Source organism: Amblyomma mixtum, chromosome 1 (genome assembly GCF_055824585.1).
Source record: "Amblyomma mixtum isolate Tamu chromosome 1, ASM5582458v1, whole genome shotgun sequence".
Lineage (NCBI taxonomy): Eukaryota > Metazoa > Arthropoda > Arachnida > Ixodida > Ixodidae > Amblyomma > Amblyomma mixtum.
The window spans coordinates 292,884,166-292,899,938 of NC_143012.1; the positions used below are offsets into that span (position 1 = coordinate 292,884,166).

A 15,773-nucleotide genomic window follows, 5' to 3' on the forward strand; every position below is an offset into this window, starting at 1 on the left:
GGAATCTTTCTTGGAGCGGACACTGGCACCAGACATGTACCACCCATGGTTAGGACAAAACTGTGTGAAATGTATAGGTCGACCCCTCCAGTTTCAAATGGTTGTGTTTGTAAAAAAAAGGACGACTTATACGTGGCAATATACAGTACTATATCTTGCTTGTTTTCAATAGACTTTTGGCCTTACTCTGCTGGTGACTTTCTTTCTTTGGCAGCCAAATTCTTCTTTCAGTTTTTTTTCCTCACACACACTTCTTTTCTTTCCCAATTCCAGAAGTGTGGAGCCACTCCCAGGCAGGAAGTGCTGGCTATGAGCTGGCAGTCATGGGATGTGTCTGAGCCAATGGTGCTCAGTGACCTTGCAGAACTCTCGGTCAGGCAGATCTGTTGCCTGAGCACAGGCCTGGTTGCTCTCAGCAACTCATGGAAGGTCTTTGCCCTGCGTCAAGATGAGTCTGTAAGCTGCCTGCTTTGTTTTCTTTTGTTATTTTGTATTCCCCTCCTTTAGTTGCTTTTTCTTACAGTGCAAGCACCGGGCTGGTGCAAGATCGCATATTAAATTATTTGCATTGTCTTTGCTTTTATTCATACTGCAATCTCATTTTTGAGATTTTTAGCAGACTGAGAGAAGAAACGTATAGACAGCAGCATAACGGCAAAAAGTGCGAACTCAACATGCGAGTTGAAGCAAGGAGGAATGTTAAAAAGAGTAAAATACCATAAAATATAAAAGCATAGACACAAAATGCAGAGGCGCCAACAGTGCAAAGTAAACACGAGTTGAAGCATGGAAAAGGGTGGGGGGTGAAAAAAAAAATAAATGTCACCACAGTGGTGGCTTATTCGCATGAGCAACCGCGCAACACGACCATGTCGTGCTAACTGCAGACGCTACGTTGAAGTTGATACTTTGCTACATTGAAGCATAATTGGAAGGCGTTGTTTAAGTTTGAAAATGAAACGTACTTTACTGTGTAACGTCTGCGGGAAGTTCGAGGTTGATTGGGACTGATTGGGAAATGTTTCTTTGAGCCCAGCTTGTGTATACGAAAATACCTTGCGCCATGGTGCTGTTTGGTCAGAGTTGCCCTTGCACCGTAAAAATTTATTATAAAAAAAATATATGTCAGGTTTGCTGCTAAACTACATTGTTAGCAACGTTATTCCAGTCAGTTATATTTATCTGGAAAATAAAAGGAGTACTTGAAACAGTTATGAAAAAAATGTCTTCCTTGAATCTTCTGGTGCTGATTTTAAAGATTTTTGCCATAAGCAACTTTGCAGAGCAGCGTATCGATTGCGGGCGCACACAAGCCTGGAAATAGCATGGTGTTGCATTGGCTTATGTGACCCATGGCTGGAAAATGCTAACAGCAGGAGCATTTTAGATGTAGAGATCCCAAGATGGTGTTGTGCATGCGTAGTAGTTTGGTTCTATAAAATGCTGTGGCAGAAATGAAAGCGTGCTGCTGCCCTTTGGCTCTGTTATTTGCCTTGCATCTTCAGTCTTAAAGGGACCATAAAACAATATTTACTGGCGATAAAAAAAGAGCTCGAGCATCGGCGTTCTGTCACTCTTTGCCCCATTGTAATAATTTAAACCTTGCCAGAGAAACAAACAAACAGTAAAGAAAACAGGGAAGGACTGTGTCATTGTAATATTATTAGAATTGGTCTCCTCAGTGTATTTAGTGCTGAGTATTGGGATGTTGATACTTTTAGGTTTCTTATCAGGTTTTTTTTATATTTGCGCCAATATAAATTCCTAACTTGGCCACTAGCAGTTTTTTTTCGCAAGGCTAGTCGCAGGTAATGGCAGTTCTTGTGCATTGATTATGCATCTTTTATATGTGCGCAGGAACTGCATGCCATAGAGGGCTTTGGAGGCCAGGGTGTGGTAGCCATTGCTAGTCACCCACGAGAGGATCGCTTCCTGGCTCTTAACACGGATGGTGACGTCTTCAGCTGCAGCAACACCGCCTGCCTCCTGCAGGATGATGAAACGTCAGTTTTGTTTTTGTCTTTAACCTCGACCGCTGTCTAGCTGTTCCCAGGGATCAAATTGGAATTTTCTAGACTCTAGTGCATGCATGCAGTGCGCTGCGAACTAAAAAGAGAGAATCTGAACATTTGTGGCTGGGTTTCAAAGACAGTGCTTTGCAGGAGTATGGCCACATAGATGCCGAGGCTACACAGACAGGAATGCTGCACTGAAAACTGGCAACTGCTGTGAGACATCACAATGTTGCTGCGTTTGATTAAGCTGCCTGCTGGCTGTAGACAAGTGTGATGTGGTGTTCACCTCAGAAACTCTACTGATGGGGCAAGCAGTCTTGCCTCCCTTCAGTGACTTAGCTTAGAGCAGTTTAATTCTACTCTTAGTGTTAGTTCTAGCTTGACAGTGTGTAAATATACTTTCTTCAGCTCTTTGCTTGGGGAACACACAAGGGAAGTTTCTGCATTGGCCATTAGTAAACCCTGCCTAAGGGGGGACGAGGGTCTTAAAACTAACTTTTTTATTTATGGCTAGAATCTCATGAAAATTTGCACACAGATGCATTTTTCTCTTCTGATTCCAATTATGTAATCATAATTGAGCTGGTGGTCTTGAATCTTACAAAGTCTTGAATGTAATTTGGTAATTTCTTACGCAGCTTTAATGAACTTTCTCATTACATTTTGTTGCTTTTATTTACATGAATTGATAGCCAGAGAGTTCCCATACCCGATGACATTCTTCGTTTTTCTCTAAAGGCATGTCCTCCTGATATACTGTGTTGAGAGTAAAAGGCTGCAGTATTTTACACTGCAGCTTGTTAAGCTAATTGTAAATTGCTATTTATACGTGGCCTAAACAATAAAAGTAAGAATGTCATTGGCTATGGGAATTCGCTGGCTATCAATTCATGTATTTAAAACCAACAAAATGCAATGAGAAATTCATTAAAGCTGCGTAAGAAATTACCAAATTACACTCCAGAATTTAAGATAACTTTTGATCTAAGACCACCAGCTCAATTATGACTACATTTCTGAAATCAGAAGAGAAAAAAGCGCATCTGTGTGCAAAATTTCATGAGATTTTAGCCACAAATAAAGACGGCAGTTTTATGACCCCCATCCCCCCTTAGGGTATTACAGCACAGTAAGTGTTGTAAGATGATACTGTTGCACTATGCTATGTATTTAAGGCTCTCTAGGTGACACAGCACTGCTCATTGCCTTATGTTTTTTGCTTCTTTGCTGTCTGGCTGTGGACCACTACAGGTCCAAGGGAACACCAGTCATCGTCCGCGTGCTCAGTGGCAAAGGAGTGAAAGGTGTTTCCTGTGGCCGCAAGCACTTTGCTGCATTCACGAGCAGTGGACAGCTGTACATCTGGGGAAGGGGATGCCGCCCTTGTCTGGACAATGGCAAGTGATTTCCTTAGTGTCCCTGTGGTCCCTCCGGCTTTTATGCCTATTGCACTCGAGTGGAGTATTTAGGGAAGCTCTGCTCTGATATCTTGTTGGCTCTGTAAACAGTACTGTCAACAATGCCAACAGACCAATGATTCAGGCTAGTTGGATGTTCTTTCCTTATCATGAGAAAACAGGCAGTATCAGTAGTGTGCATTGAAAAATTATTTGCTCGTAAATTTAAACATTTTGCCTTATTGAAAACTGTAGTGCAGATAAAGGAGCATATATTTTAATGACATAAAGAAATAAACAGGATATGTATCGCTTATGAAAAAAAAAAAATGAGACTTCTGCGAAAATTCACAGAACTATTATGCACTCAGACAGAAATAGGACAGTAAAAAATCTAGAATGTACGTTTTATTTGTCACTATGTCATAAATGAGTATGTATTTAAAGTTACAGAACTTGAAGGATACAGCTTTGAAATCTCAAAAAATGGCCAAAAAATAGATTTTTTTATAATAGTTGTATCTGCTTGTGTGCCTCATTTTTTATGGTGTCATGAGTTTCATTGCTGAAATTGAAAAGAAAGTACTATAATAAATTGTTTTGTGAACCACGGTTGCCGGGAAACACTGGAACAATGGGTGTTTTCCTCCATTACTGTTTTCTTCCTGAATACTCACCTTGCAGAACAGATTTTTTTCATGTCTGTTTCATCTGTTTTGACCTCGTTTGTTTTGATGCACCTCTAAGACCATGGTGCAAGTCAAGACCTTTGTTTTTCGAATTTGAAAATTCAAAATTTCTTGTATCAAATTTTCTTCTAACTCCAGATGTGTCAATGGATGTTGCATCACCAAAATTCAAAACCAAAATTTTCTCTTTTTGAAAACAAAATTCTAAGAATGTCTTGACATGTAGCTCGCCAATAGGAATGCAGTGAATGCTAAACCAGCCTTCTGCCACATTTTCTTAACTCTGCTGCCTTTTCACAAGATCCAGGTTAAAAATATATATTTTAAAACTATTTTCAGGAGATATGACATTAAAATTTTGTAATATTAGCAATAAATTTATTTCTAATATGCTCAAAAGATGTCATGTAGATGCACGAAGAAATTAAAAAATTCTTGCTGAAAGCCACATCCCCCTTTTAATGCTAAAGTTTAATCAGCAAACAAAAAAAAATTGTTTGCTTACGTGAGGCACTTTTGGATACTCCCCAGTGCAGTGCCATGCTTGGTCCAGAGCCAAGGTCGGTCCAGGGCCATCTTGGAGAAAACTTGATCCGTTACACTGCTAGTGGCACTGAATAGTTCAAAATATGCCCATTGTCTTCAGAGAAGCTTGTAGAGCAGCAAATCTGCTCTGCAGTAGTAAAAACAAAAGTCACACATGGGCACTTGTTGATAGTCCAAACTGTGCGGAGCAGTCATCTCTGCCCAAACTAAAATCAGACGAATGGACGTCATCTTTAGACACGAGCCTGTCGCTTGCGTGCAGTACAAAGGTGTTGATGTTGTGGAATCATAAGAATGCCGCTGCTGCTGAGCAGCATCGGTGCAAGACGAGGATTTCTCCTTGGACGCCATGCTCGCTGCAGTCTTCGCATTCACAGGTTTCACTGAAAATTTAAAAATACTCCCCGATGCGGCTGACAAAAAAATGAATCTGAAACAAGTATACAGTTCTTTAGCAATATACTGGATAGTGTTCCTTGTCCAGAAGAAGCCTGGATCATAAAGAATGGGTCATTTTTCGTTTTTGGTCATATTGAACAATTTGAATAGGTGTGACAAAGAAAGAGTTAACAAGCATAATCAAAAAATAAGAACAAATGAAGTAATTGAAACCTTTTTTATGATAATGAAAGAGGACGAAATGTAATTGTTTGTGCCCATCCGTCTTCCCATTTAAAGCCTTACATGCTTGAAAAATAAACAGTTGCTAGTAAGCGCTCATCCTTTTTGTAGACGCTATGTTTCGTCTATTTTGTTAAAGTTAGCACTATCAATCTCAGCACCATAATGCCAACAGCCATGGAGTCTGTAGTGTGTAGAGTTTACAGATGAGCATGGAACGTTGCTGTGACTTTTGGATACCTTCAGTCACAAGAGGCCACATCTTCCATCATGGTGTGCACAACTACTGTGGACTCCGTGTAGTCATACTTTGCTAAACTCATTTCTCTGAGAAGCTAAATAATTTTTTGACATTCATTTAATGTTCTGTAAGCTGAGTGAGGAAACATCTGGTGAATAGACGCCATTGAGCTTGTGCACACTGGCTACTGTGATGTCTCGCAGTGCAGAACCGGTTATTTGGTTTCTGTCAAAGTGGTGCATTGTGCAACAGGACAGAGTGTAAAAGTGAGCGAGAGCAGAAAGCTTGAGCACATGAATGAATCGTTTTATGTATGCTTTCATTGCTTCTGCTTTACAAGAACAGTAGTGAATTTTAAGCAGGCCTTGCATGTATACGAAATGGATTAGGCTTGTGAGTGCCTTTAACAAGCATTGGACAGGTGCCCTCACATAATTCGAAGGAGTGACTGTCCTAAAAACCGAAACTGAATGGTTGATTGCACATGTTTTATGGGATTTCCAGAAGTGTCTTTTGGATTGTCCAATAAATGTTTCCTTGCATGCTCCCTGTAGATTATGGTGTTCTTGGCTGATTGTTTTTCACTACGATGTAACACAAGCAATGGCAACGGTGATACCATAGTTGCTGCATAAGTGGATTGCTTGCTGTAAAATTAGTGAACTTCGGAGCAGTCACGACAGACCTCACGCACTGCCATGTAGCCAGAAACTCAGCTCGTGTGAGTTTAATGAAATTTGGTTTCCGCTAGCATGGCCCAAGTGACATAATATTACAGGAGATTTGTGAAACAAGGTGGCTGAAGGAAAACTAATTTATTGCTGTTTTCTAACATTTACGTCACTCGAATTTTTCTTTCCAGGTGCAAGTAGTGACAGTGAGAGTGTGCCTGTAAAAGTGGCTTCACTGAGAGGCCACAGAGTGGTGGATGTTTCCTGTGGGAGTGGAGAGTACGGAGAAGTAGATGTACTTGTCGTCACTGACGCTGGTATGCCTGCATTTAAATACTACGACACCTCAGCATTTTGATGGAATGATGTGCTTGTAGCTTCATTAACAATTGCTGTTAAGCCCGGTTATATTGGATTTGAAGAAGATTGTTAAATAATGAAAAAAAGTAAAACCCCGCTATAGTAATCTCTGATATACTGTATATACTCTCGTATTGAACCCATCCCCCACTTTTGCTATCCAGAATATAATATAAAAAAAAAAAAATTCTTGTGGGGGGTTTTAATTGGGGAGATATAAATATGTTCTCTCCGCTTAACCACGGCTGACAAAGTAACACAACTAAAGAAGGTGCATTGAGGGGAAGCGAACCACCAGGGACGAGTTGAGGGTGCACTGCGGGGAAGCGAACCACAGGGGACGAGTCGCCTCCCCACCATCTTTATCTTTTTGTTGTGGGCTCCTCAGTTTTTGCACCGTCCGCAGTGAAGATCTTGGCAGCGCGGCAAGATGCTGCCCGCCGATAACATCACGGCATCATTGCCTGTTTGTTATTTTTTGAGGGGAGCTCCTGTCAGAGGGGTGGGGGTGTGGGGGAGGTGCAAAGTGGTGGGTGCACTGGGCGAACCTGGAAGAGCGCCAAGACGTTGTGTGCCGTAAACGAAGTCTTAAACATTAGCATTACACACTTGTAACGGTCCTCTGTGTATTATTAACCTCACGTATAAAATGTGTGCCTGACCTTCTGGGCCGGTGTTCAGTGTGTTCATTTATCTTGCCACTGTCTACGACAAACATGTCGGATCGCACCAAAGTGAACGATGCTAAACACCAGCAGCGCGAATCCGTCTGACCACGTGTGTTTGTTGATAATGGAACGATGGACGGACGTATATGAAATTTCAACCCTTCCATTATTTGTTGAAACTTTTTTTTCCCCATGTAATGAACCATCCCCCCAAACTGATGCCAACTATTTGGGAAAAAAACATGGGTTCATTATGCAAGTATATACGGTAGTAAAGGGAAACCGCTGTCCCATCTAGCGTTCCAATGACAACTGTACATTCTTTTTTTTTATATAGTAAAGATTTTTTTTAACCAGAAATGGCTATAGTAAAGAGCGTCTGGTCTGGCTCAAAAAAGACACATAAGCTCAAAGGAGACACTTAAGAAATCTGCAGTGCAGTAATATTTCTGAGAATATTGAATAATATCAGATAAATAATGCCAGATTTAAATTGAATATGGCTGAAGATGTTGATATAAACTCATTGTAGATTATTTGTGGTAAAAGCTCGAACGGCCGTTTTTTGGCTTCTTTGAAATGGCGGTGTGGTGCAGCACAGGTTTTTACGTGATTAAGAAGCAGATTTCTGTCTGTAGAGTTGCTAGGCTTGCTGAGGCATTTCTAGAAGTTCACTGACCGTGCATGTCACACTTTGTTGTTGTTGTGTTCATTGATATGTTCCCACACCCTGTGGACAGCACTTGTGCTGGGATTGTGTTTTGTACGCAGGCCTGGTGTTCTCCTTTGGGCACGGTGACAGCACCAGGCTGCCCACAGGCCAGCTGGAGGAGCCTCGTAGCAGTCTGCGGCTGGTGGATGGGCTGCAGGGTGTGGATGTGGTACGAGTCTTCTGTGCTGCGCAGTTCAGCATGGCTCTGTCGCGGTCCAACATGCTCTACATATGGTAAGCAGAACCGTGGAAGTGTGGATGCATTGCTGCATCAGTGAATATTCTGTTGCTTTGAAGGAAACCATGTTTCAAGGAACGAATAGCTGGATGCTACAACATGGCAAAGAGGGAAAATTGCATGAGTTTCTGAAATCTTTTGCAGACAGAGTAGAACTTGAGTTTGGTGCATGCTATTTTGAAGGAGGTTACTGTTACTTGCGCTACTAGCAACTGTTTTTTTTCTCGAGAAAGGGTGGGGGGGGTGGGGGGGGTGGGGGAGGAGAACTTGACAAGAATTTCACCAAAACTGTTAGTAATTTTTAAAATTAGGTTTTTTGAGTTAAAGGAGGGCTTTCTTTGTTGAAGTTTTGCAACCTGTGGTAGACGCCAGCAAGCAATGTTTTAGTAGCCAGCAGGTCCATCCAAAATCTAATGGAGTAAGTTAGCTATTGAACTATAATAGTTAGGCACCTCACTGTGCAATTAGAAATTTGCAACTTGGCTAAGTAATGGCTAAGATGCAATTCTTATCGGCGCAACGAGTTCTGGCCGTGCACCTTTTTATCTCCAGGCTGCAATTTTCACAGTGGTATCCACAAGTCTTTAACCAAAGAAAGCAATTTTGAAGTTTGAAGGAATGCCACCATTTGGGACGCAAGAAAATCCTCTACAAGCTAGTAAAAGATATTGCCACACATATTGCTCTCAACATGGTGCCTTTGTTCATTGCTGATGAGCTTGCCATCACATGATGGGAATGCGTTGAAGAAGACGTGGCCAGAATCGGCTGTCATGTTTGACCAGAGAGACGTGTTCACATTCACTGACTGCTGTAGCATTCAGAGCACAAGTTACCCCAGTAAACATGGTTTGTTTTGTTACTCTGATCGTCCAATCCCTCTATGTGACAGTTTGTTCTGGTAGTACTGGTAGAAACGGACTAGTACAGAATCATGCCAAGTGCCAAAACTTCATGAAACCAATAATGACATGTGCACATCAGATAAACATGCCATGTAGGTCACACATTTAGAAATTCGATGTCTATGTGTAATCTAACTAGTGCTACAAACCTTGAAGTAAGCAGGGGACTATAAAACAACATTCAGGATAGCCTAAGGACGCTTGACTGTTACACGAGGAAGGCATAGGATTTAGCCTTGCTGAATTAAAATACACTTTTCCTGTAGAACGAATTGTCACTTGAACTAGTTCTTGGCTTAGTTGGCTTTGAGTTAACAAAAGATTGCTGCGAGCAGCTCGCAAAAATGGAGCACATCTGTGTTTTCACTCATTGTGCAGGGACAGCAGTGAACAGCATGAGTCTGCTGCCCTCGTGAAGGCTGTCGGAGGCCTGGAGGGGCACTCAGTGGTGGATGTGGCCATTGGAACATCTTGCTGTGCAGTCGTCACGCAGGAAGGCCCAGTATTTGCCTGGAACAGCATCAAATGGACATTGTCCAGTAGTGCTGTGCCTGTTGTGAAACCATTTCCAATGACTCTGCATGCTGGGAACATCGTTGCTGGAGTAGCCTGCAGTGACACCCAGGTATGCAACATCTTTTTGTTCCTAGTACCGTAAAACCTCGTTAAAGCGTACTGGCGGTAGTTTCACTTAGGCTGTAGTCTCCTGAAATGGACTAGGATGTAGCTCCTAGTGTTGACCACCGCCAGTGACAATGCCTGTGAAGGGCTCCTCAGCGAAGTTTTTCAGCGGGATAGCACTGTTGAAACTATTAGCGTTTGCATGTTTAGAGACATAGACAATGCAGCTGAGACTTTTCCAGCATGGTCTGATAGCAAGATAGTTGTCTCTATCACTGGCAAAAATTTTATTGGAAATGATGCCGATGAGGAAACTGAAGACAGCCTGGCCCCTACCGTTAGAGAAACTGCATGCATGCAAGATGTGCTTCGCCTGTTCATCCATATATGGGTCCTAACATAGAGTGGTTGGGATCTGGTTTAAGTGTCTTTGAGGCTGTGCTAGTAGCTGTGAGGCCACTTCGGCAGCAGACATAACAAATTTCTGTGGTCCTACATGAATAAAAGCTTCCGCATGTGCCTTGCTTCGTGGTACACATCAGGTGTCATCCTTTACGAGGTCAGTGGATATACTTGAGCTGTTTCCAGTTAGGGCGTACTGCCACTTCGTATTTAATTTTTCCATGGTCCAGCGAGGTGCGATTTCACTGTACTGTTTATTTGCTATATTTCCCCAATTATGTGCAGTAGACTCTCAATAAAACAAATGTGACCATATGTTGTGAATGTGTTCAGATTAGGAGAAGCTGTGTTCAACAGATGTTCCTGAAAGAACGGGTACTGAGCAAATACACTGAGCTGATCATGTCGAGACTCATAGTGTGCTGCATTGTGAGCTCTTAAAGTGATACAATGCAGTCTTGCAAGGTATCAATTGCTGCTACAACTTTACAAGTGGTCATAACTATCGGTTCTCCTGCCTTTGTCGGAAAAGATGTATGTTGGTCATATAACAAGTATTCAGATTTACTCACAGGACCCCCTGTGCTATTAAAGACAACACAGCTGGCATTTTACCCCAACATTGTTTCTTCATTTTCTTTTGTCACTCTCTTCAACAGATGTTTGTGTGGACTGCAGTTGACCAAGGCTCGCTCCGACTAAGAGAGCCATTTGTGGTGGACGTGTGCCCTTCGACGGTAGAACACATTGACGAGCTTCTGACCTGGGCTTGTGAGGGAACCGACGTGGCCTGGCCACCGCCTCCACAGGAAAAGGAGTGCATCGCTGCCGCTGCACTGAATTTGCTTAGGCTTCAGGTACCACTTTAGTGTTGCTACATTTTTTGGAGCTTGAGCTGCCTCTTGTGGTTTATGAGGAGGGTCTCCTGGGGCAAACTTCGTTGAGGCCACTGCCATTCTAGTGCGAGAAGGGGAGAGCGTCAGCCTGTCAGTGGCGTTACACGCCTGTGAGGCAAGTTGTTTATTGTCTCCACTGCACCTGGGGAGTCCACCCCCTGGGGTGTTCACATCGTGTGCGCTCTCTGTACAACCCTTTCCCTGTGACGACATTGCTAGAGGGTGCAGGTGATAAGCATGGCCACAACAGCGCCTGGACATGCACTTTCTTGCCTACCGCCTCGGGGACATGGCGGCAGCCAGAGGGTGAGAGAGTGCCACCTGCTAAGAGACACTGCAGTTTTTGGCAATGCGGTTTTTTGATGGGCTGTTGTGGGTCAGAGAGCAGTTGGTCGCACCGTGGGCTTTGAATTCATTGACTAAGCCCTTAACCCAGGTCACGTGGGAAGCCATGCTGCGCTGCAGACGCTTATGGCTTTGCAAAGGGCACTGTGTCATTACTGTTAAAGCTTTTCTCTGTAGACGGCATGTGGGAAAGAGAGCAAAGCTGCCGCCTGCACTCCTGACCTAGCTAAAGATAACTATGAGGCAGCCATACCGGGCCTTCTACCTCTCTGCACCTCTCAGCCTACAGTGCCAATCAACCCTGTGCCAAGCTGCTCAGCTTAGCTCTATCATTTTTTTTTTTCAGCAGTGGCACCCTGGGTGAGAATTCTGTTGTGTTGAAAGGCACCCACTGTTTCTGTGTTCAGTAAAAATGAACATTGTGAAAGTAAACATATACAAGTACCTAGCTTATTGCTCTCATTAGTCATGTGCTTTTTCCTAATTTATTGCTCCTATTAGAGGTGTTCTTTTTATCTTAAGAAGGGAAGCTGGTCTTAAAAAATACTTTTAATGTCATACTCATAACTATAAAATTTTCAGGGAACATATGTTCTTGTGTGCTGAGTTCAAATATGTGCCATTTAATTTCATGTAAACTAGTGCTTGTTCACTTACGTAAAATGTTATGGAACTTTTTGCTAAGAGCTTTCAAGAAATTTTGCTGCAAAGAACTTGCTAAAATGCGTGCCATTGCTTTTACATGCCATCAAGAAATGCAATTAGGGCAAAAGTATCCTGCATACCATAGAACTTGAGTTGTATTGTCTTGGAGTTTCCACTCCAGAAATAGAAATATACTGACTTTTCCTCCTGTTTCCGAAGCTGCAACTTCAAAACCCTATAACTAAATTTCTGTGATAGGCAGGATGGTAATTTTACCCTTGGTGCATTCCTTGTTGTCAAAACAAAATAATGGTATGTATTAGGCATGCAATTCATGAAGTTCCCTTCAGCAAAATTTCTTGGCTCTCGGCAAAGAACTTAGTAATGTGTTACATAAGTGTGCAGTAACATGTGTCATGAATTTAAATAACATATTTAGAATTGGCACACAAAATTACATGTTCCCCAAAGATATTAAAATTGTGACTTCATTAACAAAAATTTTGTTTCTAAGACCAGTTCCTCCCTTAAGTGGATGTGTTTCTTGAGTGAACGCATGCTCTGTTAATTTTTTATGAGTTTCAGAAGTTCATTTTTGTTTTGTACTCTAGGCAGAACACCCACATGGTGTGTGATAAGGCTTTCACATTGGCCATGTCTCCTAATGTTACGCTGCCGTCTTTGGTGTGATTTATGCAGTGAAGAAGCTCTTCTTAAAAATATTTGAGGGTGTCTAGCTTTTCCACACAATTCACTTTGATTTGTATTTCTTCCATTTCATATTTTTTGTTACCTCCAGCAGTGCTGCTGCTTTCAAGAGGTACTTCTGAAAGGAATCAATGAAAGGGAACAGGCCCACATGTTGGCATTTGCTCATCACTGCTTGTGTGCGCCTTGAAGCACTACAGTTGAACAGTGCTAGTACAACAAAATTCAGGGGACCTGCGAAAAATTTCGCTCAAGCGGAAGCTTCGTTGTGAAATCAGGCCAGGACGCTGAGTGATTGGAATTCTTATTTTCCAGAAACCTGTCAGCTTTGATCTTTTGCCGTTTTGAAATCAGCGCTGTGGTGATACTCCGGAAACCTCGAAGAATGGGCATATTCACATAATAAACACACCTGCTACATTTGCTATCAAAGTGAATATATTTTTTACTGCACGCATAAATATAAAAATATTTATTTCCCACACGCATGGAAATAAAAGTTTTACAATCCAATCCAATCCAGTCTGCACGCATAATAAAAGAACCCTTACGTTCATCCAGAGCAATATGGCAACACTGGCATGGACTACGCACTCCAGCGTTCGCATCACTATGCTTTGGATAAGGGTCATATGCACCTAGAAATCTATGCTTAAAGGCCTGACTCCAGGGACACTTCCTAGGCATATGTACCATGCGTCTATGTGCTCACGCATATGCTGGAGATGGACTGCATGTGCTTGAGAGTCGACATGTTAGCAAGTGCGAGTGGGGTGCAGATATCTGCAATCTCGCGTACGCCAAGAACGCCAAAGTACAGAAGCGCCAGTGAATGGTGAAGAGCTTTGCCAATCACTGAGTTACACAGAGAGAGATAAAAAAAGGAAAATTAATTTCGAGGAAAACATTGGTCTTTGAGTAAAGGAAAGGGTGCAGTAACACCAACCACACTGTAAAGAAAGGGATAAAGTAGGGACTGTAAGAAGGATGAGTGAAAGATACACTGCTTTAGAGGGCTCCGGATTAATTTCAGCCACCATGGATTCTTCAATGTGCACTGATATCGCACAACACATGGGCGCCTTTTCCATTTCGCCTATGTTGAAATGCAGTGGTCGCACAGGCATAGAAACCGGCGTGCGACTAAATTTCGTATGCTCAGTCACCACGATGGGTAAAGACGAGCTACCACTGAAGTAGGGGTTAAGGGGGGAAGCGGTTTTCAGCAAAAATTTTTTATTTCTTCATGTGTTTGCATGAAATTTTTTTCCGAATATTAGAAGCAATTTTGTGAGTACTCTCACAAAATTTCACTGTTGTATCTCCAGAAAATTGTTTTTTGATATATATTTTTTCTCTGAGTCTTTTGAATGCTAAGAAAATGTGGCAGAAGGCTGATTCAGTGTCCATTGCGTTTGTTCTGGTGTTCTACAGGTCAAGACATTCTTAGAACTTTTTTTTTGCAAAGTACAAATTTTGGTTGTAGTTTTTTTTTTTTTTTTTTCTGATGCAGTGTCTGTTAACATATCTAGACTAGTGAGAGGAAAATGTCATACAAGAAGTTTGATATCTATCATCATTGTCATCAGCCTGACTATGACCATTGCAGGGCAACAACCTCTCCCATGTCTTTCCGATTAACCTTGTCTTCACCTGAACTGTGTAGTCCTAAGAGTGCAACGTACCCGAAAGACGCGAGTTCGATCCCGGCCGCGGCGGCTGAATTTCGATGGAGGCGAAATTCTTGAGGCCCGTGTACTGTGCGATGTCAGTGCACATTAAAGAACCCCAGGTGGTCGAAATTTCCGGAGCCCTTCACTACGGCGTCCCTCATAGCCTGAGTCACTTTGGGATGTTAAACCCCAATAAAGCAAACCAAACCTAAGAGTGCAACGTAACAAATGCAGTCTAAATAGATCAAATTTATTAGTTGTGAAGAAATCCACTCTGCAAAGTGAGTATCTAGGCAGGAAAATGTGACAGAGCAAAAAAATTTGAAAAAATAATTTTTTTGCATCTTTTTTTTTAAATTTCTAAGTCCCACCTTTCCTTCATTGTTAAACAGTAGACCGCAGTTTTGTTGAGTGCAATGGTAGCGATTTTAAGTGCTGCAGGTGATTGGGCAGGATTTTGCACTTGCCTTTTTATCATTTTGCTTCAATTTTGGATGGATTGAAAACCTGCTTAATTCGAATATTTTACGCGGTTTGACAGGTTTTTAAGTTTTAATGAATAAACTTCTGTTGGGTATTGTTCATGCCATGTGATGCATCTCGTTTTATTTCCCTCGTAGATTTTCATCATGTCTTTCTGTATTTGTCTTTACCATGCTCAGAATTAAATAATTTAGTGTGTGTCTCAGCTCCAGCTTAACTTCATGGTTGTTTAAAAGGTGAACATCATTATTATTTTAAAAATCAGGTAGTGCAGCCGTACTACTCTATTTGTCAGCCTGTTGGTGGCCACCATTTCTTAAGACAACCGTCATCCTTTGTGCGGCATCCTGCAATAATATACTTGCACTGCCTATTGCTTCCAGACTAAAGAAACCTGTCTCCCATCGCTTTGGTTGTTCTATGGGTGTAGTTTAAGACTTCAGTGAATTGTGTGTGCAGGTCTTCAGGGTTGTCCTCGCTCTGCTAACATAGCTGGGCCTTGGCCCACGCTCTTTCAGATCCAGGCGGCACTTGCGAATGGGGCGGGTGCCGACCGGCTGGGGCTGGTCCCCGAGTCGCGGCTGCTCTGTTCCCTCAAGCAGCGGGTGGTGGCCCTGGCCAGTGGGGTCAACATCCTCCCCACGGTGCAGCGGGCAGCCCAGCAGGCTCTGCAGGCTGGCTGGAGCTTCCTGCTGCCCACTGCAGATGAACGGGCACGGGCACTCTCCCTGCTTCTGCTCAACACCTCCGGTGGGTGCTTACTAACCTTGTCAGCATTTTTTTCCCTCTGTGTAAGAAACTTTTTTTCAGGATAAATAGTGTCAGTGTTGGTGTATGTGCCACTCGATTGGAAAGTTATGTAGATGTGCTCGAAGCAGGTGTTCTTGACATCGTGTGTGACCTGCCGTGGTGGGTTAATGGCTTTGGCTTTCAGCTG

At 42.5% G+C, this 15,773-nt stretch overlaps 1 protein-coding gene across 2 annotated transcripts in view; it reads left to right on the forward strand.

Moving 5' to 3' along the window:
• The window catches only part of HERC2 (E3 ubiquitin-protein ligase HERC2), a 110,286-nt gene that overhangs the window by 16,205 nt on the left and 78,308 nt on the right, over nt 1-15,773 (forward strand). For both annotated transcript variants that reach the window (XM_089566423.1, XM_089566424.1), the window contains exons 10-17: nt 274-456; nt 1,858-2,003; nt 3,267-3,412; nt 6,372-6,497; nt 7,980-8,154; nt 9,442-9,688; nt 10,746-10,943; nt 15,355-15,586. In XM_089566423.1, coding sequence (XP_089422549.1) covers nt 274-456; nt 1,858-2,003; nt 3,267-3,412; nt 6,372-6,497; nt 7,980-8,154; nt 9,442-9,688; nt 10,746-10,943; nt 15,355-15,586 — 1,453 coding nt within the window. The remainder of the gene's footprint in view (nt 1-273; nt 457-1,857; nt 2,004-3,266; nt 3,413-6,371; nt 6,498-7,979; nt 8,155-9,441; nt 9,689-10,745; nt 10,944-15,354; nt 15,587-15,773) is intronic.